Here is a 22,844-nt window from a genome sequence, read left to right on the forward strand (position 1 = left end):
TGCTGAGATAATACCAATGTTTTTAGTGGTAGAAAATATTATTTTTTATAACCATATCTAAATATCTTGAGATAAAAATTCCCCTTTGACTTTTTTTCCTTTCCCTTGTTTGGCAAATTCCATTATAAAATTATAAATTGCTAAAAAGTGTCCTTTCCATACTAGTTCTTCTTCCTTGTACTCATCCTAAGAAGTCTTAAACCTGGAACATTTGCTTTTATCTTTTCTGTTTCCTTGCTACTAGAAAGAAATTTTTTTTTTTAGCACTGATATCACCCTACCATGAAGTTCCAAATGTAAGATGACTGTAGGACTTGAAACAAAAAAAATTAAAAATATCCACACTCATTCTCTCATTTTGAAGCAAATGTCTTTCCCTATTTCTAAAGATATTTGTGATTGTTTAACTTAAAAGTGAGAACTGACAATCTAAAAGCATTTGAAGATTCCTTTTGAAACAGGTCCAGATTGGTTTATTTCCTAAAATGTCACTTTGGAAAGTGGCCATTTGATGGGCCAGGAACATAGCAATAAACAACTACCTCTTTGCTCCTCCAGATTAGATCTCCCACTCCAATCCAGCTTCTTCCTCTTTCCACAAAATAATTTGTCAACTATTTTACAATGTGACATGTTTGGGAAGGATAAACATACAGTAGGAATATGTCTACTGCTATGCAAACCTGGCTGGTCCATTTTGTCATGGACTACAATGATTATATCACCTCATTAAGAATTCTTTAGGGATCCTCCACCCCCTCTCCCCCCCACTTTTTTAAAAGAGACACTTCCTTTACAGGGAAAGCATGATAGTCTCCTCAGGGTTTCAAGTCACCTGCAGCTTTTTCTCTACATGTTCTACCAAAAGAAAAGGTGGATTCTAACCCAATTGCTTAGCATTTTGCATGGCAAATCAGCATTAAGGCAAATGGGTCTATCTCAGATTTGAGAAACAGAAAGCTACATGTGGCCCATAATGGCACCTAAGATCAACTTTTCAGGAGGTATTAGTGAAAATTCTTCCTAGTTGCTAAATTTTAACAAAGACACTTTCAAGTCTACTACTGTTAAACAGTTAAACATATTTTAAAGTGGCTTTTGGCCTTCTTTCATTTGTAACATGTATTGAGTGATTTCATGTCATTATCTTCTAGCTTTGAGTTTTTTTTCTTAAGGTCAATCTTCTCTTTTTATTTTATGGGTGGAATCACTTGTTTTCCAAAATATCAAAACAATTCCATGACATAGTTAATTAACTAATGCTCCCTCTATTGGTGGTAAGTGGAAATATTAGTTTTACAACACTGATATTTTAAAAAGCAAAATTAGCAATAGAAAAATGAACTTACTTTATTTTGGAAGCTGTTCCTTACTAACTGTTAAAACAGGTCAGTTTTGGACACACAGTTCTTGGTAGGACTCCTCTTAGAAATCACAATAGGTTATACTCAATAGTCAGTTAACCACCCAAGTGCACATTAAAACTTCTAGCAAAATATCCACTGAATTAAGCACTGTGGGACCAAATCAAACTCACAAACACTTCAGTTACACTAACCTTACTAAGCGTCACAAAGAACTTATGAAAAAGATCCAAGTTAACCAAATGTCTGAAATATATGAATAAAACCAATTTAGTCATTACAGAGTTGTTTGTGTTGGAAGATTTTCCCTCGTTTGCTGCACAGTTTTTGTAAATAAAATGCTGACAGGAAAATTAGAAGGAAAATTAAATTAAAATGTAATGTAATTTTGAAACTAAAATACTCTCTCCTTTCTTCTTTTTAAAACTGTAGTTTGGTGTTTTGCTTTGTTTAAAGATTTGCTTTCCCCTAAGTGTGTTAAAATATGCCCAGCAATGAAATCACTTTGGGAGTTTTAGCTAGGTTTAAGAAATCCTAAATTTGAGCTGGAATCCCTTCAGGACACTGTCTATAATGAAAATATCTCTATTATAATACCTTGATCAGGACCGAGGAGAGAAATCCCAACTAGGAAGAGAGAGTGGCATCTGGTATGATGCAATAGATTGGTGGTCTTTTGAGTGGTGGATGTTGGCATCTGGGAATTTTTAAATTTCCCTAAACCCTCTCTAAGAAGCAAGGGTTAATTAGTCATCTGAAGAATGATCATCTTATTTAGCCCTCTTAACCATGGTGGAAATAGTCAGAAGGTGATATTTGAAAGGAAAAAAGTAATTTTGGCATCAATGCATCTTGATCTGTAACAGGCTTCTCATAATGATGCTCTTTGCAGTTGGGAAGGGTGAGGAGCTATGGCAGAGTTTTGTGAACTCCTCTTCCTGGCTGATCACAAAAGAAAAGACCCCATTTATCAAGACTTCTAGACCACTAGTGTTTCACCAAGAAAAAAAGTAAAGTCAATAGAAATTCTAGAATTGTAAGATCTCAATGACGTTTTGGAGAAGCAAGCAATCTCTGAAAGATAAAGTCTCTTCCATGAAAAAGAACAGAATTCTAGATGGATCAGTTGAAAAAAATTATTCAGTGGGGCAACTTAAGCTTGCTAAAGTCAAAGAACTACATATCAAAATACAAAGCAGCAATTCAAATTACAGCAGGGATGGGCTGGCCACAGAGGCCCTCATCAACCCAGGCAATACTTAAAATAATAAAAATTAAGAAAAATTAAAAAAAATATGAAGAAAATATCCTTCCTCTCTTTCAAATATAACTATAGTTGCCTTTTATTCTTTCTATCTGGAAGCAGTATCGCTAACCTTAACAGTCTTGACTTACCAAAAAATATATATATGTGTGTGAAATAAAATAAAAGAGAAGGAATTGGTGGCAGTGTATGCAAAACCAAAATGAAAAAAAATTACTTTTAACAATTTCACTTTTTTTGTTTTTTTTTTACACAAATACTGTTGTAAATATATTAAAAAAATCAGCATTCTATCTGGTAAACGTCACTTTTGCCCCTCTATAAAATTTTGAATTAAAAAAGCCTCAAGAACTTTTTATTGTTCCCCCCCACCCTCCATTTCTCTTTCTTCTTCTCTTCCACAAGAATATATCCTGACACTTTTTTTTTTTTTTGCAAAGATTGTTGGAAATAATCCTTCTCTTGTACCTAGAAACATAGGTGCACATTTCTGATATCTTTGTTTTATCCGCATTCCTGCCTTTCATGAAAGTCCCTCTTGATTGTGCTGAGGCTGTGGCTCAGCGAAGACACTGAATAAATACGATAGCCACTGTTGCTTGTTGCTTGTCCAAGTCTTCCTGGCTTCTGCTGCAAGAGGGGGATATGGAGAAGGTGGGCCAGGGTGTGTGGACCCGGGCAGAATCTGGGGGAGAAGCCTGCCATTCGTCTTTCTTTCCCACACCACCGAACCCACTGCCCTTCCCACCCCCACAGCCCTTTTATGAAATCAGACAACGTGGTAGGTGGAAAACAGCAGGGCCTTTCCTCTGGGTTTTCAACCAGAAGTGATATTCCACAGTTTTAACTGGTTACTGTGAAGTCCAAGCGGCCAGAATTGTGAAAATGTCCACTGAAACACTGCAAGCGGTGTACTTAAAGACAGTAGGCCTTTTAGATTTTGTTATATATTTTTTGTAGTGCTCTTCACAAGTGGAAATTTTTTTTTTTTTTTTTTTTACTTTTTTTTTAAAAGATTTTTTTGTAAAGAAGGGTTGTATTTAGAGGCCAGTAGCTAGAGATCCAACCAGTGGACCTCTTGAAGCACTACCAGGCCTTAAGGCCACCATCCGAGGGAGACTGGGAAAACTATTATTCACCCAAGCCTCCAGAAATGTAATGTACCAGCAGGCAAAAAACAGTTCTTCATGTAGTACAAAAGGAAACGAAACAAAAACAAAAACAGAAAGTAAAAATGAAACCAAAACATTTCTTAAATTCTAGTGCCATAGCTTTTTTGTTTGTTTTTTGTTGTTGTTTTGCTTTGTTCATAAGAAAGAAAGAAAGATACTACTTATCCGTCAGACACATGCATCCTCATGTGGTCGTTGAACTGCTCGATTTGGTCAAACTTTGCTGGGCAGACGGAGCAGACGTAAGTGGTCCCCTCCGTGCAGGCCACCACGCCTGGGGGGCCAGCGCGGGCACCTGGGGGTGTGCCTGCAGGGGGGGTCCCATTGCTGGCACTGTGCAGGGCCACGTGTCGCTCCAGGAGGGTCTTGTGAGAGAACTTCTTTTTGCAGATGTAGCACTCGTAGGACTTCTCTCCCCGGTGGAGGCGCATGTGCACGTTGAGGGAGCTCTTCTGGGTGAAGCGCTTGTTGCAGATACTACACTGGTATGCCCTCACTCCTGTGTGTGTCACCATGTGCTTGATAAGGTAATCCTTTAAGGAGAAGGAGCGCCAACAGATGCTGCATTGGTGGGGCTTCTCACCTGTTGATGTAGGAAGAGACAGCAAGCAGGACAGAGCGAGATATAGCAAGGGATGGAGAACGAAGGAGAGAAAAACAAGACAACAAAAAAGAAAAACAAAACAATTAAAAAATAAAATCTGATTGCTTAATGGATCATCCTTGATTGAAAAGTCCAGGCCCTCCTAGCCTCTCATGTGCACAGGAATTTTGCTTTATGGGGATGCCGGGACAGTTTTGCTTTCCATTTCCCTATGCCATAAAACGGCTTTCTTGGAAAGCTACCAGATATTCCCCACTAAAAGCCTTCAAAGTCACTCTGTGGAAAAGGGAGGGCTACTTTTCAAGGGGGTCACTTTCAGGGTCCTGATTAGGGGATTTAGTGTTTCCCATTAACATTATCAAACAATATAAGAAATAAGAGAGAAGAAAGATCTCTGGAGACATGGGGTGCTCTAGAATCCTTGAGAACTAAGGATATTGGTCACTATAGCTTGGTTCCTTGGGGAAAATCCCCACTTCTAGTAGTCTGTCTTATAAATACATCTATGTGTTGATTGTGAGTTTTGAAAATATTTGCCAACATAGGAACAAGTCATTTTGAAGAGTTATACTTTCAAGTTTATCTACTTTAGACAGAAATCTTCCTAACATGTAACTTAAGGGTTAATTGCCTGTTCTCTATTGACTGTACTGAGCTGCAGACTGGCCTCATCGGGTGTAGAGGCTGAGTAGGCAGTGGGCAACATGATGATATCAGACTCAAATGGTCCTATTCAAATCTGGGCACCAACACACTACACACCACTCTGACAAATCACCAAATGCCTCTGAGGTATATAGCCCTACTTACCTCATTGTGCTGGTGTTGACATAAAATACATATGAAATCACTTTGCAGACCACCAAGAGCAGTGTGGGAATACATGCATGGTATTCTTATTACAAGGATACCTCCCACCCCCATTAAATGCTTCCATATGCATTTTGAACTCTTGGGTCAATTTTTAAAATAGTTTTCCTGCATCCTCCTTTGCTCTCAGCCTGTTGGCAGAAACCCTTGTTTCTCCTCAGTTTACTGCTTTGGTTTGGCTTAGAAACCAAATGATCAAGTTTGTTACAAACAGTAAGGTAAGTAATAATACTCAGTCACTTAATGACCACAGGAGGTATTCTTAAAGTCCATGGGCCTGTGGCATCTCTTTAAGATAATTACTTAAAGACTTATTTTCTTTGTGCTGTTTGGTCTGAGCTCTGCTCCTGACAGGTGAGATGAACTGCGTATTTGGTCGATCTCTCACTTCATTCCTGATTGCCCAGTATAGGCCCTTGCCTCAGAGAAAAAAGTCCTTCTTCCATATATTCTTTCATGATCGAAACTAAAACCCAAAGCCTCTGAAACTCCTTAGGATAACACTGCAACATTTGAACTATGCATCAAGGTAAGAAATCTTTTAAAATTTGAGCTAACTTCCATTTAAAATATATGCCTTGGCTGTTTTTCCTTTTTTCCCCATTAAGAAACAGAAGAGCTTTGATGTGTCATGGTAATAGCAGCAATGAAAACAATCGCCATGTATTGAGTGCTGACTATGTAGCAGGGTTGGTATTAAGTGCTGTATGTTCATGATCCATTTTACTAAACTTTTTTTCATCAGGAATTTTTTTTGTTGTTGTGTTTTCAAACATAAACAGATATGTTTTGAAGCACACTGACCAGACAGTATGATGCATAAGATCACAGGATTAGAAGAGAATTCTACTTTTAGATTAGAACAGGAAAGTTTAGGGAAGCCTCATTGCCAATAATCTCAATTTGCTGAAGACTTCAGTCTATGCACAGTGTTTACATTGGTACTTTCTTTTTTTTTTTTGAAGTAAGACATTCCCTAAGAGAGACAGTCATGCATGTTTTTAGCCGAAACATTTCTGTCAGCTGTAAACATGCTTGGAAGTCAACTGGTCTTTGCTATCCTCCTGCTTTCAGACAATTTATAGAGGCTATGATGGGCTGGTCAACTATCATTTAAAATGTGTCCACCTGTCACCTTTTATGGGAAACGTGCCTTAAACTGCAGATGGTATTTTGGCTGCTAGGAAGTTGAAACTTCATCTATGTTAAAATGCTCTGCTGTTTGAAACTTTCACCTTCTGTGTGTTTTTCCTCGAGGCAAGGTCACTGATGAAGCCTTTTTATTTTCACACTCTTCTAATGTGTCTATAAATTGATTCTTCACAGTTGTCATGTTTCTCTCCATAGCATATATAGGTATGTTGTTTGTGTGCATGTAGTATTGGCTCTACCATTAATTACCCATGTGATCCGGGGCTTTTTAAGTGTTTTCATCTCTCTGGGTTTGTTTCATTTTCCGTATGTGAGGAGTTGGACCAGGCACTTGCCACATGGTCCTTTGTGGATTTAGCGGTCCTCAGTCCATGGTGGACCACAAACCCTGAGAACTCTAGTCCTGGCCTTGTCAGTGAATGACCCGAGGGCAACCTGCTTAGTCACTGAATGCATTACCAGTCCTACATTTTAAATAAGACAAAGTATCCTGTTCCCTTTCCTGCCACAGAACAATGGTATGTTATTTAAGAAACAGAAATGTTTGCAAAGCACTTGGGAGCTCCTTAGAGGAAGGTGCTGTCTATAATTATTGAGGTGCTATGATGGTGGAGTGTAGGTATTTCAGAAACTGTTTTACTAAATGGGGTATATTTTCAGATTAGTGAGGTGCTCACAACCTTCACCTCTGTATGAATTTGAAACGCAGTCACTCAGCAGGAATGAATGATTGTGTTTTAAGAAAAAATTTTTCCCATGATTTTCTTGTGTATTACTTACAGCAATCCCAAAATGGTTTTAGATATTATACAAAAAATGGATGAGTTCTGTTGATTGTTGCTCTCCAGGTAAAGAAACAAAAAGTGAAGATAAATGGTCAGAGATGGCTTTCCAGGTTTAAGCCTACGGTTAGGAATGAGAAGTCTGATTTGTCAGAAGGGGACACAAAGCAAAAAGTGGATACTTGAATTATAACATCAAGGGGAAGGTCATATAAGTTCCTTCACTTTAAAATGATCCATTTGGGCCTATACAGATGTAGGAGTCAGATATGAATTCCATTTCCTTGGCTGAGTGACTTGGGCCTGTCATTTAACCTCTATAAGCCTCAGTTTCCTTATCTATAACCTGAGAATAATCTAGTAAGTACCTGTTTTGTGAAGGTGTTTTGAAAATGGAAGAGATAAAGCACTTAGTACAGAGCACGTGGTCATTTTAAGAAAAATTAAACTGTTCCATTTATCACAAAGGAACCAAGGATAAATGAAATCAACTGCGAAATGACTTGCATGGCATATGGAAGTCAATCCTGAATTTTTAAAACATTATTTCAGATAATCAATAAAACAAGTGATTATATTGCACCTATGTAATTCAGAGTTGGGGTATAGTCGACTCTCTCAATTACATATGTGAATGGCAAGAAGTGGCCTATGGATACAATGTCAGCACAGAGCACAGAGGATTTCCTAGGAAAGCCGCAACGGAGCACTGGAGGCACAGAAACCAAACAGCAAGGGAGGAAACTGAGGGGGAGGCAGTGCCCTTTACTGCCTTGCCAATGGTGTTGGGCATGGTAAAAATATACATTTTTCTCGATTTTTCAATGCCTGCTCATCACCTTCTTCTCATGAACCAGCTCTGACATTTAATCTACTATGACTGAAAAGTGAAAAAAAAAGAGGAAGAACGATACTGCTTAGGTTAGAAGATGCAGAGCGTTCTGCCTGAAGCTCAGAAAGTTCAGGTAAAAGCCATCCTAATGGGTAAAGACACCCAACTTTGAATAGGAACCTCTTGCACTGGGGGCTCAACAAGAACCCACTTATTCTACTGATTTTTTCCCCCTCATTTTAACCAAGGCTTCTCCTGAGCTGTGAAAAGGACAATGAATGCTGTTATCAGGAGATTTTTCAGAAGCACTGTTCCTACCTAACTCTCCTGTTCTCTCTGCCTCCCCATCATTTGCCCTAGTACAATGCCTTCCTCTTTCGTGAGTATAGTGACGGGTCAAAAAACCAAGACAGGGTGCTTGATGAGACAGCAGGCAGCAGGAAGGAGAAGAAAGAGGAGAAGGTGGGTAGTGGAAGATGGCCACTGGTGAGGAGAGCAGAAGGAATAATTGAAAGTGCAGGTCCTCTGAATGGGGAACATCGAGACTGGACCAGAAAATGGGGTACGTTCCAGATTAACAATGGAAGTACATTCAGATGGAATCATATGGAGCTTTTACTGGTTGCAGAGTGTAGTCTCCACCAAGAGACGTCTGTTTAAAAGAGGACCCACATAGTCGGGTGCCGTGGCTCACGCCTGTAATCCCTGTACTTTGGGAGGCTGAGGCAGGTGGATCACCTGAGGTCAGGAGGCTGAGACCAGCCTGACCAACATGGTGAAACCCCATCTCTACTAAAAACACAAAAAAAATTAGTTGGGTGTGGTGGTGGGTGCCTGTAATCCCTCCCAGCTACTCAGGAGGCTGAGGCAGGAGAATCACTTGAATCCGGGAGGTGGAGGTTTCAGTGAGCAGAGATGGCACCACTGCACTCCAGCCTGGGGGACAGAGTGAGACTCTGTCTCAAAAAAATGGGGGGCCCACACACCTGAGATATCAGTGGTGTGATTGCCTGCCAGCCTTTCTGTTCATTCCCTGGGATGTGATCCTGTTGCCAGCTTGGACTGCGAGGCTAAGAGGGACTGCCTATTGGGAATATGCTGCATTCACAAAATATCTGTGGCTTCAGTGACAACTAAGATATTTTAGTTTTAAGCAGAACTTTGGAGCGTTTCATACATGTTACTTGACTTTTCTTACAATTTTGTGAATAGAATGGATATTAACATCCCCAGAAAATAGCATCTCCAATTAGAGAGTTGTACTAACATCTTGAAGGTCACCTAAGAAGTCAGTAACACCTGAGAGTATAAAATACTAGCCCAACCAGATTATCTTCCTCTCCCCTGTTAACAATTCTTTGTTCTCTGGATTATGCTGCAAAATGTATGATGCTACTATAACACATATTAATGGCTTTGACAGTTTTACAGCATTCATAATTAAGTGTTTTCACATAAATTATGTTATTCAATTCACAGAGCAATCACGTAAAGTACTACAGATCTGAAAAACTGAGGCTCAGCTTGGTTATAGAACTTACCCAAAGTCACTCAGTCAGAAAGTGGTAATATCATGGCTTTCTCACTCCAAACCTTATACTTGTTCCTTTACACCCACTGGCTTGATATAATTAATAGTTCAAGCTCCATATGGGGATTAACACATTATCTTCGTATGACTATTATGGCCCAATCACCAACATTGTTATGCTACTATTGTTACTATGTCTATTTACATTGAATTCATGGCTGAAATAGCTGATCTTCTCAAAGCAATAAGCAAAATTACCATATGTGCAGAGGATACCAATGGGCTAAAAACAGTCATCAATGAATGGGCTGTTGATAATATGATTCAGAAAACGCCAAAACACTTATCTTTTATGGGTAAAAAACCCCACAAAAGTGTGAAGACAGATATATGTACAATGTATTCTCTAGCAAATAAAAAAGAGAAAAAACAAATTTAAAAGTCTTGCTATGAAAAGAATGTATCTGTGTATAAGTCCCTTGAATTAAATTCTCCTGGAAAGCATGTTCACATTTTAAAATTTTCTTTTATTTATTTTATTTCAATGGTTTTTGGAGACCAGGTGGTTTTTGGTGAATGTGCAAATTCCCCAAATGAATGGGCATATGAAAGTGTGATATACATGTGTATATACATGTGTGAAATGTATGTCTCTGTGTGTGTGTGTGTTTCTGCTGTCACAGAGCTTACATTCTAAGGGGAAAGTGTTAAGCTAATACATGAAGATATAAATAATACAAGTCAGTACTGCTAAATACCAGAAGGGATACATTTGCCCTGTGACCTATGTAATTTGGAAAACTCAACTTATCTCCTACATGTGATTAGTTTCTGTGATATAATTTATCCACTACAAAATCAAGCTTTGATCCACAATTTTGATTTACTTTTTCTAAACAGATTCTTAGTAGTAGAATTTTTAAAAATAATGTTATGTAACAAAAGCAACCTGATGCCATCCTTCTAATTACCCAGGCTCACCTCTCTAGGGGATTGATTCTCAACTTCAGCATGAACCAGGGCTTGTTACAGATTGCTGGGCTCCATCGCCTGAGTTTCTGATTCAGGATGTCTGGGGCGGGGGTGAAGGGTGGGGGAACATAATCTGCATGCTGCTAGTGTGGGGATCATGCTGCTCCAGGGTTATCTTTGAATTTTCCCTATTGCTTGCCTTCCATATCCACGTTGACACTAAGGCTTATCCTTCTTATATTCTCTGTCTTTCCCTTTCATTTCCATTCCTTTATTTGACTTCTGCTTTTCTCTCTTGATGGAAGGGGGTAGAGGTGAGCACTGCTTTGTTCCCTGACAGGATGGTTTGTGTTATCTTTGTTTTTTTTTCTCTAATTCTGTTGCTTTCAAACATGCCCTTAACTCTTAGTTTCCTTTCTCACAACTTTTATGCAGCTGCAGTAGGTGAATGAAAGAAACTCCTAGAGACAAGGAAGTCCTCTGTGGTTTTTTTTAGCAGTGGATAAGGACTGGTTACGTGAGGAATTTTCATTTTTACTGTTATAAAAATTGTTAAGGAATAAGAAAATTCTTTTATGAAGAACATTCAAGAGCAATCTAAGGAGTATAAAGTAGTTCCAGTGTTTAAATTCCAAAGAGGAAGGACACATGTCAAGCGTGTATTATTCAGAGACAGGAAATAGAGCAAAGCAACTCAGTGTCTCCTGGGTACTAGGGGCGAAAAGTAGTAATTGATGAGGATTTTTAATTTTTCTAATTAAGTAACACTTTGCCTCTTCTGAAGAGCTCTCATATGCATCATACGTTTACATCAGAAGGCAGGAAAAAATCATTTTTATTTTAAAGTCAAAGAAACAGAGGGTTGTGAAATTAACTGACTTGTTGAAGGACACACAGCCATTTAGAGGAAACAAAACTGGATCCAAATCATCTAATTCCAGTACAATCGTCTTTCATTTGTGCCTCTACTTTAAATTTTTGTGTTATAATCACTATGAAATATACTTTACAACTAAAGCTTCCTTGATTCTTAAAGGTAGAGCTTAGCTCCAAAATCAATATGACGGACTACTTCTTTGTCTCAAACACATTTTTTTTTTTTGTTTGAGACAGAGTCCTGCTATGTTGCCCGGGGTGGAGTGCAGTGGTGTGATCTCCGCTCACTGCAACCTCTGCCTCCTGCGCTCAAGTGATCTTTCCACTTCAGCCTCCCAAGTAGCTGGAACTATAGGTATGCAGCACCATGCCTGGCTAATTTTTAAAGATTTTGTAGAGCTGGAGTCTTTCCAAGTTGTCCAGGCTGGTCTCAAACTCCTGGGCTCAAGTGATCCTCCCACCTTTACCTCCCAAAGTGCTGGAATTACAGGCGTGAGCCACCATGCCTGGCCCCAAACACTCTTTCATGAATGTGGATCATTAACATAGAGCAGTACAAGATTTTAACTGAACTCTGAATCTTAGAATTCTCTTCAGTTTTTTTTTTTTTTTTTTTTTTTTTAAGAGATGGGTACCAGGTTGGCCTCGAAACTCCTGGGCTCAAGCAATCTTCCCGCCTCAGCCTCCTGAGTATCTGGGACTATTGGTGTGTACCATCACACACAATTTATCTCTGCAGTTGTTGAAAGCAACTACCATCTATATTAAACTTTGGAGTTACTGAATTGCTAAGACAGTTACTCTGCAGGTCTATTGGTTTGCATAGTAGCTGTGATGGAGAGAACCCAAATGTCTTTCTTTTTAACTTTGTCAAGCTATTCTTTCTTTTTAGGATTCTTTTTAGTTAGAGTATGGGTGGGAACACAGAGTCCAACCCTACTCTTACGAGTATCCCCATGCTCCCTAGAACCTTTTTATATTAACATTTGGACTTTTTGCTTTGAATTTTTATCACTTCCACTGGGCTCTTGTAAAGTTTTGAGGTTCCATTTTTTTATGTTTTCCCCAGAAATTGAAAAGCTCACATTTGGAAATGTGAGCTATAACGAACCCAGGTCTTGAATTATTTCCACATGTTCCGGCTGTCTTGCTTTTTGAAAATCTAGACCAATTGTTCTAAAACTTTGTTAGGTTAGGGGATCCTTCAATTAGACAAAAGTCTTGAAAGACCGATAGGATTTCCAAACTGCCACTGCCAAATAATTCTAGAATGACAGAGAAGAGCATTACTTCTTTTAAATTAGGGGCCTGATTGATATATGCACATTATTATTTTCAGGTGGGGCTATATTATACACACCATTACAATAACATTCATAATTTACTGAGGATGTTCATAATTTACTAGAAAACTGAAGTTCACACTTTAAGCATAACTCAGATTTATAAAATGACTCTACCTATAGCTTTTGCATCTGTAATGTCTGAGTGCACAAATCCTTTGTTGGTTTTCTCATGTCCAAATCTAGTTATCTCAGCTAACCACAGAATCTCTGGTGAATCCATTGGAGAAATGTATTTATACATCAAGAAGATATTTTTTGGTAGTACACTGAAAATTTTATGTTGCAAATTTAAAGACTCACCTTAGTATGTGATCTAACGGGATGTGTGAACTTTGTATCTGATAGGTGTACTTGAAGAGCCATACAGAGGGGAGAGTAGATATGTTTATGGATCCAAGACCAGCAAAGTCAAGTTTGGCTAAGGAGATACTTTCAAATGGTCCTTCCTATACCCCTCCCCCCAAGTTCCTTAATTTAATGGCTTATAAATCAGCTATCCGGGGGAGGAAAGGATATAAACTATGTGATAACACTCTATAAATAATAAGTTGCTACAAAATAAAAACATTACTATTTGATTACTTCACCTAATAATGGTGATACCTAAACCATATGGAAAATTTATTGTGATCGACCTCAGGTCATTAGCACATTCACATTTATCCCTATAAATACACATAGCGACTTACCACTACCCAAATTTCTTCCTAAATTCAGTAGTGAGTCACTTTGTTTATTTGGAAGTGTGAATACTGTGATCTTTAAAAACTGATTCTCATAAAAGTACGCACATTAATTTACATAATGTCCTGACTTACACTGCAAAGAAGGCAAAGTTTGTCTTAAGTAATGTTCTATTTGAATTGTACAATTCCATGTTTGATGCCTTGTCTCCATCTCTGTTGCTTTCTTTCCCTTCAGTCCCCAATCTAAACTTTGCTGTTTTATGTCCTGTCTCTTGGATTCCTACTAGTTGACCTGAGAAACAAGTTGTTTTGAGAAACTAATTTGTTTTCATGTATCAGAATTCGAGTATGTAACTTTTCCCTGGTAAATTATGTGTCATTTAATAAGGGTATTCTGAGGTCAGGCACAGTGGCTCGTGCCTGTAATCTCAGAACTTTCGGAGGCTGAGGCAGGCAGATGGCTTGAGCTCAGGAGTTTGAGACCAGCTTGGGCAACATGGTGAAACCCTGTCTACAAAAAATAAAAAAGTTAAACGGCCGTGGTGGCATGTGCCTGTAGACTCAGCTACTTGGGAAGCTGAAGTGGGAGGACTGCTTCAGTCCAGGAGGTTGAGGCTGCAGTTATCCGAGATCATGCTACTGCACTCCAGCCTAGGTGACAGAGTGAAACTTTGTCTCACAAAAAAAAAAAAAAAAAAAAGAATTTCAAATATAATGATCATCAATGTTGCAGGTATTCTTAGGTCCAAGAGAATCTAGGTGAAATCAAAGTTGTTTAGGTACTCACTTATATGGAGGCACATCCATGGAATGCCCAATTCTATGGGAATTCCATATCTCTGTCCCATTATGGAGCTAAGAAAAAGGACTGGCTGAGAGATCAGGAGATCTTAGCTCTGGAATCACAGAATCCAGGGATGAAACACAATCTTGCCCATCTTGATGACTGAAACCTGTGTACAAAATCCCTAAAAATGTTCATCCATTTTCTCCTTGAATGCCTCCAATTACAGAAACTCACTCCATATAAAGGCAGTCTATCTGATATTAGAACAGGTCTGATTGTTAACAAAATTTTTCTTTTGTTTTGTGGAAAGAATCTCCTGATAGCATCTAATCACTGGTCTAGTTCCACCTTTTGGAGCCAAACTATACAAACTGGACATCTGCTCCTCTTAACCATCTTAATAATAGCTACCACTTATAGAGCACTTATTCTGTGCTAGGAACTACCCTAAAGACTTCACATGTAGTAATTTATTCTCAAAACAGCACTATAAGGAAGGTGTATGACGCTTATTCTTATTTTATATGCAAGGAAACTGAAGTACAGAAAAGTTAAGTAATTTTTCCAAGGTGACAAGGTTTAGTAGTGGCTAAGGCCAAATTTAAAGCCAGGCCATCTGGCTCTGGAGCTCCAGCTCTTCCTGACTACAATATGCTGCCTCTGAAACAGGAATACTTGAATATGGCTTATATGATGCCCGGAGTCTTCTCTTCTGCCGTCTGGACATCCCTAGGACATCCCTTCTCCATAAAGGATTTCTGTGATGGTGTCTCTTGGTGGCAGGGTGCTTTGTTCTTATGATGGGAGGAACACAGTTGGGGCTTCTAGAAGAGGCTTGTGGTGGGGTCAGTTTAAAATCTGAAAGATGATCCCAGACCTTCCCTTCTACCTGCCCACTTTGCCTTCCCACAGCCCCCTGAGCCCCTGCTGCCAGGCCTCCAGGTGGGGTGGCACTCACCTGTGTGTACGAACATGTGCTTGACGTAGTTCTGTTTGGCGGTGAAAGTCTTGTTGCAGAGAGTGCACTCATAAGGCTTTTTTTCGCCTTGCCCACTGGCTGTGCTGTGGCCTGCGGATGAGGCCAGGGGCTGTGGCGCTGGCAGCTGTGCAGTAAAGGTCGACAGGCCGGGCTGGGACACTGTCACAAACTGGGTCTGCTGGCCTGCCAGGGGCTGTGGCAGGCTGAAGAGGAAAGGCTTGGGGCCACTGCCCGCGGGCTGGGTAGTGAAGAGGGCTGGCAGGTAGGTGTTGCCAGCTGTGCCAATGACCTGTGTGTTGCTGGTCAAGGTCAGAGGCATCCTCAGGTTGCTGGTGAGGGTTTCTGTCTGGCGTAAGTAGAGCTGGGTACTTGGCAATGGCTGCCCGATGGACGTGTTGACCGAAGGCTGTTGCAGGACGCTCTTGTCGGAGCTGTTGCTGACAGTGATAACAGTGTTGTCCATCTCCACTTCATTGCTTCTCTCCGGAGAGGAAGCACCTGTTTCTAGCTGGTTTGGCTGCGGGCCACCCTCGGCAGGAGCTTCTGCAGCCTGCTCAGGTTGGGCGGGTTCAGCCTGGCCGTCCCGCGCCGCCCCAGGCCCAAACTGCTGCTCCACCGAGTCAGGCTCGGTGCCTATGGAGGAGCTGACGCCCGAGTCGAAGCTTTCACCTTTGGGCTCACTCTCGGTGCCCTCGGCCTGGTCTGTGTCTTCCGTGCACTCCTCGGATTCGTTGCGCTCCAGGATCTGCACCCTTTGCTGCCCGTAGTAGTCGTAATCGTCCTCCATCTCCTGCTTGATGTGGATGTTGCCCACTAGGGTCTGGATGCGCACAGGCCGGGGCTGCTTGCGGCAGTGCGTGGTCTCGGGGGTGGTGGACAGGTAGCGCTCCATCTGCTGCGAGCGCTCATGGATGCGTGTGATCCAGCTGGGGTCTTCCATGTGGTGGTCGCGGGGCAGGCCGAGTGCAGTCTCGTGGTGGCTGACCACTGCACCGCTGTAAAAAGAGCGCTCCCCGCTGCCATTCTGCATGGAGCACGCGTAGAGTGCCGAGTAGATCCTGTCCACGCTGTGCTGTGGGTGGCTCTGCAGGTAGCCCGACTCCGTGTCGCTGCTTTGCCCTGACGTGCCTGACTCGGGAGTGCCCCGCGGCGTGTCCTGGCCCGAGTCTTGGATCCCCGGGAACACATCGCCCACGTTCTGTGACACGATGCGCGTGCACTCGTCGATGACTGTTTTGATCTGCAGGATGCTGGCGGCCGTGAGGATCTGCAGAGCTTCCGACTGCGAGACCCGTAGCACGCCGCTGTACATGAAGTCAATGAGCTTTTGCACTGACTGCACTGACACCACCGACGGGATCTCGATGTCGCTGTAGCCAAGCAGCAGTTTGTCCTGGAAGAAAGGGCTGCCGGCTGCCAGCACGCAGCGGTGTGCGCGCAGCATGCTCCCGTGGATGCGCACCGTTACGTCACAGAAGTGGCCACGGTTGCGCTGCTCGTTGAGGGTCTCGAGCACGGAATTGCTGAAGTTGTGAAGGTTGATGCTGTGAATGCGCTCGGTCATCCCCTTGCAACTGATGTCACCTGCAGCATGTCAACGCAGACACAAAACAGGCATGGGTCAGATCTAGCTGGCTGCATTCCTAGCACCTAGGTTTCAGGTGAGTAATGCTCATGGCTCCTAGAAGCACTGCCCTTACATACGCAAGCGGGGAGACGGACAGGCTGCGGCATACAAGCTGTAGGTACGATGGCCTGAGGGAAAAGGACCTTGAATTTTGCTCCAATTCTGGCCTTAGCGCCGCAGCCATTTTGGGTTTCCATGTTAATTGCCCAGAGCTTCGGCTGAGTTAGAGTGGCCTAATAACCAGATGGTTTGCTTGCCTGCTATTCCTATAGCTTCAGCAAAAAACTGAAAGGCAAATGGAAGACTTGTTCTTATGGCACACTATACCTCCACTTTATTTTTATTTATGCATTTATTTACTTGCCTTCACTTTAGACAGGCCTAAGCCCAGATTCTTTGGGAGAGTTTACATTTCCCTCAACTTATCCAAGTCCCTTATTTTATTCATACACAGTGACCATATTCATAGTTAACAAATAAACCTCCTTCCTATTAAGTCACATGGCATATTATCAAAACCCACACCATGTATGCAAAAATTCGTGAAAATTCAACCCAGACTAAGACGTCTACCAAACAGTCATGACCATGCTTTCCGGATGATGGATGGGCTACAGAAAGCAATCTGCTTGCTAAAGGGGCACTCCATGGCTGCTTTCTGTATCTACTCATTCTTCTTGTCATCTCTGACAACCTGTCTGAGCACTTTCTAGGGTGGTTGCATGTGATATGGAAGGTTTTCTGAATTTTCTGAGGCTTAATGAAGAAGGAATGTTAAAAAGGTCAGAGATGGCAGTTCTGACCCAGGAGACTAGAGTACATTGGCGATCATATTTATTATTCAAGTGGGGCACTTTCAAGAGTGAAAGGGAGCATTGTTAATAATTAGGCCAGGATAGCAGGACTAAACCAGAAGTGGGATATATGATCTCCTTGGGTAATAGGGTGCTTTATGTACTTGCCACAGCGAAGTATTAAACAGCTCCCAGGAGGAAGGCAACAGCTATGTGGAGGCTGCGGATAGCCTGACCCAGTGCCACCCCTATAACATAGGCTGTATGACAAGGGATAATATTGATAAGATTTGGATTCAGAATGAGAAAGAAAACAGGTGGCCACAGCAGATCTTAGGGCTTTTCTATTTTTCTAGCTCACCTCTCAAATGGCTCTAGAGAATTCCCCTGCAAATAATTCTTCAATCAGATTCCCCACTCTGGCCTTTACAACTGAACAATCAGCTTGAGAAAGTGAAGTAAGTGGGCTTTCAAAACCAAATGGCCCAAGCACTGACTGTGGGCTTGTGACCCAAATCTCTCCATCTTGTGAGAAGCCACCTGAGAGGTAACAGCCTGCAGATAGGAAGAAGGCCTACCTCCTCGAACTCTGACAGAAGACTTGTTCAGGAAACTCAGTTCAATGAGCTTTTCTACCTTGCTTCACTCAATCACCCTCACATGGTATGAGCTTAACTTAATAAATGTTCAATAATACAATTTGCACTAATTTGTGTAAGAGCATTCTTTCTTGTTTTGACTCCATCAGGTCTGCTATGTGCCTAAAATACTGTATTAGGCTATAGATCCCATCGTTTTTAACTTATATAAGACAAGTTCTCTTTGCCAGATTAAAGAATTAAGGTGAATCCCCCGTAACCATGTTAATACAAAATACGGCCCCAAAGAAGGGCACAAATAACCCAGGAAGGTCTGTTCAGGAACTCAATCAGCAGACGACCAAATTTCAAGTTCTTGCTGAGTTCAATCTACATGCATACCACGATAGTAATCACAAGAGAACATTTTTTAGGGGTTACGGTTCTAACTGCTTTATGTATATGATTTCATTTAATCTTACAGCAACCATGGGGAGTAGATGATATTATTCCCATTTTACAGATGAGGAAACCGAGGCCAGAGAAACTAAGAAACTTGCTCAAGTACGCACAGGCAATTGCTGGTAGACTGGCATTTAAACCCAGGCTGTCTGGCTCTAGAGTTCACCCTCTTCACTGCTTCATTATATTGCATAGTTTGCCCCGGACTGAGGTCTGGCCCTTAGGGATCCATGGCTCTGTTGTAAAGCTGTATGAAAGGCTTTGTCCACCACTACCTCCAGCTGCTTTTATACCTATCCGTGATTTACTATGGCTTTCATGTTTCTAGGCTGTCATGCTTCGATATAGCCTCAGTTGTCTAACTTAAATAACTTATTTTTTTAGACGTCACAGTGCAAGAAGACAGACAACTAACTAACTGGCACTATGGTGTAGAATTTTCGATATACAATTTTACTATAACCAAGGTCTCTTTCATTTAAGAAAAACAATAGGCAGTAAAACTGGTTGTGTCTGTGATCATCTCTGTGTAGGATGGATTTATTACATTTTTTCTATACAAGTGAAAACACTCTTTAAACACACATTTGCTGATAGCATTGGTTACAACAATAACACTAGAGATGTCATATATGACAGAGTTTTCTTTCAGATAATTCTGGGAAGTAGCTCTATCACAATTATCACAATAATTAGTATCCACGTAGTATCTGACAGTGTATACAACTCTTTTACACGTAGCATCTCATTTACCCCTTATAGCAAGCCTATATGTGTTCCGGACATCTTTTTTTTTTTTTTTTGACAGAGTCTTGCTCTGTTGCCCAGGCTGGAGTGCAGTGGCACAATCTCAGCTCACTGTAACCTTCAACACCCGGGTTTAAGCCATTCTTGTGCCTCAGCCTCTCGAGTAGCTGGGATTACAGGCGTGTGCCACCACAACACCCAGCTAATTTTTGTATTTTTAGTAGATGGGTTTTCACCATGTTGGCCAGGCTGGTCTCGAACTCCTGACCTCAGGTGATCTGCCTGCCTCGGCCTCCCAAAGTGCTGGGATTACAGGCATGAGCCACTGTGCCCAGCCCTTCAGGACAAGTCTTATTATTACTATTTCATATAAGAGAAAGTTGAGGCTCTCAAAATGTCTAAAAGACTTGCCCCAAAGTTTTACACAGTAGCACATGGCAGTGTTGGGATTAGATCCTATGCCTCTTAATGCTTTTTCCACTGCATAACAGTGGATCACTGAGGAATGAAACTTGAAGTGCCCAAAGATCGAGAGTTACCTTAATTCTCAGCAGAAAAAAAAAAGACTCAAAGTAATGATGAAGGTTGCCTTCAGAGATGAGAAATGAACACACATAATCACACACACACACAATTTCATGAGAAAAATGCAAACTGACCGGACTGGATTGCAAATTTAGTTCATCTAAACAATCAAGTTATCTATTAAATAGTCTGAGTTAAGACTTCTGTAATAATATTGCCACCAACTTCATTAAAAACCACAGAGACAAACCTAAACCTGCACACATACACAACCTGACCTGACATGCCTGGTTGAATTTTATAGACACAATTCTTAAATATCTCCCTGAGTACACTGGCCCCACACTGCAGTGAACAGTCATGAAAAGCTGAATCGTTTTTGCTGATATGAGTACAGATGCGAAGGGGGACCCTGCCTCCCCATTCAAGCGCTCCTCATTCCTCCAGCACACAATGCTGAGGCAATTCCTTTCCCAGGCTTTCTTTTATTTTTAACACTAATACAGTGGGAAAAAGTTTCTGCCACAGCAAGGCAAAGTCCAGGCTTTTGTGAGCATGTCCTTTTCATCCAGTGGACATTAATGTATAGATTCCAATGGAATAAATCTGAAATACTCTACTGTAGAAGATTTGTCCCCCATTGAAAACAAATCTTGATTAGATGGTTATTCAGGGAGTGTATAGGAAGGAATGGTGTGAAAATGCTAACTCTATTCTTTCTTAGATTGGCACTGAATAGGCATTTGGGCTATTCAAAAAAAAAAAAAAAAAAAACACCACCACCCAAACCCCAACCCTATCAACTGTACAAAACCACAAAACTTTACATAGATTATGTGATTATGTGTATTTGGGGATTCTTCCCCACCCGAAATAAAAAATGCACAGTGTTATGAACATAAAACTGATGGCAAAATGAAAAAGTGATAAAAATAGTTCTCTGTTTTAAAATAAGAACTCACCTCCTTTTCACTAGAGTAAAAATATAGAGTCAGCCTGTGATGGCATTCCCTAGAAACATGGAAGGAATTGCAGTAATGAACGTCATCATGTATTCTAAGTGACTGTTCTGCGACAGCACAACACAGACGGGGCTAAGGCAGGGGTGAGTACCGAAGAGAAAATCTGCCTGTGGGGAATTGGGGATAGAGGGCCTGACTCTCTGTTTTGCAGGAACCTTGCTCCTGCCTGTCCCTTAAGCTGCAGGGGTCCAGGGATAGGACTTAGCATGAGAATAAAAAGCTGCCTGCTCACAAGAGAAAATGAGCAAGAAAGGAAACAGCAGGCAATACAATCTCTTTTAATTAGGTGTGAAATCCAGTCCTTTCTCAATCAGGAGAGCAAAAGGATATATAAAATGAGACTAGTGCGAGGGTAAGATGCTATAGAGGGGGATGGGGATTTGAAATCTCTGGACTTGGAAGGAAACACCATCTCTCAAATGGAAACCAATATAAATTTCGGTCCAGTTAATAAGCCTAAGTCAAGTGGCAGGGCCAGAAAGCCTTTGAGCTTTCAATTTGGGGCGCTAGATGAGGTTAGTGGGTCTGCACATGAAACAGGGTGCAGCTTGCCAAGTTAGTCACACTAGGAAAGAGTTAGTCATCTCTGGAGAAAGGGGGGATATATTTTGGTGACTGAGCTCCCTTATTCTCCAAACCCCCTGCCTGGGGTAAGACCTCAGTTACATCTACTTTACCTCTTCATATATGCCAAGGGAGTCCTGCTGAATCCCTGCACTAGAGGAGGTATCATAGTTTCTCGCTCACAGGTTCCATCCAGAGCAAATGACTCTGAACCACCCTGCTCTCTCTTTCTATCTCACTAGTATCATCACAGTCTTGGGACGGTGGCTGGGAGCACTGGAGAAATCACACGCACATGGAAGGTGGCAAGCAGACAAGATACTGTCTGTTATCCACATACCTGGCATATCCCAGCTGTTATTACCTCAGTAGTGAGACTAGGGAGGGTCATCAGCCTAGGGGAGGGAGAGCTGTACAGTTTTACTTACCCATTCTTGGGTGAAAAGGGGGATGTTTTGGGCCATCTCCCAATGACGGTTCTCCTCTATCTTCCAGATTGTCTAAGCCCAGTCTGGAGGACCCATCAGGGATTTCAGCACATTTTTTAGCCATTGGTAACAGAATTCTTCACATAAAACATACATCAGTTGTTGAAGTTAGAAGAAATTTGACCTTACACTTGCAGAAATTTGACTTTCAAACATATTTGCAGGAATGGCTACCTATGAAAGTTGGGGACTAGCTGGATGTGCTTTTTTAGTCACTACTTATTATTTTATCTAGACAAAGACATTAAAAATTGCTAACTTGTTTACAGTATTTACAACACCACTCTATTTATGATCCCAATACTGTAATTGGGTATGTCTTTAATATTACCTGAATTTTTATTCATTCATAGAACATTTCTAGAGAATACTTAAAAGTATTTAAAGGTCCTTGGTTTTATGTTTGGGTTTTAGGGGGTATGTATAGTTTTCATGAATGGACATGTTTATACTTTCATAGGAATAAGACCAGTGGCTTTCATCAAAATCTCAAAGGGGTCTGTGTTTTCCCCAAATTAAGAGCTGTGGATTGAGATTCAGGCATCCCTCTTGGAAATACTTGTAACTACTTTCCATAGTCAAAGCTTCTAAAACTGATGCAAACTTTGTGATTGCATTACTCTCTGATGCATAAGGTCTGTTGAACTAATCTTTTCCATTTACTGAAGTTGAGCTGATGCTATTTTGTGTAAGAAAGCAAACAATCTTAGCCAAAACGAGAAAAGTTACTTTTCAGAAGAGAAAGATTTTTTAAAAAGATTGAAAGGGAAGACAGAAATATAGATAACTACTAATACTAGTAGAAATCTGGATTATGGCA

At 41.0% G+C, this 22,844-nt stretch overlaps 1 protein-coding gene across 3 annotated transcripts in view; it reads right to left on the bottom strand.

Moving 5' to 3' along the window:
* Nucleotides 1-3,630: 3,630 nt before the first annotated feature.
* ZBTB20 (zinc finger and BTB domain containing 20) overlaps nucleotides 3,631-22,844 on the bottom strand; it is a 293,026-nt gene continuing 273,812 nt past the window's right edge. For 2 of the 3 annotated variants that reach the window (XM_025375061.1, XM_025375059.1), the window contains 2 exons: nucleotides 15,197-16,801; nucleotides 3,631-4,383 (listed from right to left, as the gene is read on the bottom strand). In XM_025375061.1, the coding sequence (XP_025230846.1) occupies nucleotides 3,962-4,383; nucleotides 15,197-16,781 (2,007 nt within the window). In that variant the 5' untranslated portion in view covers nucleotides 16,782-16,801 and the 3' untranslated portion in view covers nucleotides 3,631-3,961. The remainder of the gene's footprint in view (nucleotides 4,384-15,196; nucleotides 16,802-22,844) is intronic. The other variant, XM_025375060.1, reaches the window with a different exon arrangement.

Source organism: Theropithecus gelada, chromosome 2, assembly GCF_003255815.1.
Source record: "Theropithecus gelada isolate Dixy chromosome 2, Tgel_1.0, whole genome shotgun sequence".
Lineage (NCBI taxonomy): Eukaryota > Metazoa > Chordata > Mammalia > Primates > Cercopithecidae > Theropithecus > Theropithecus gelada.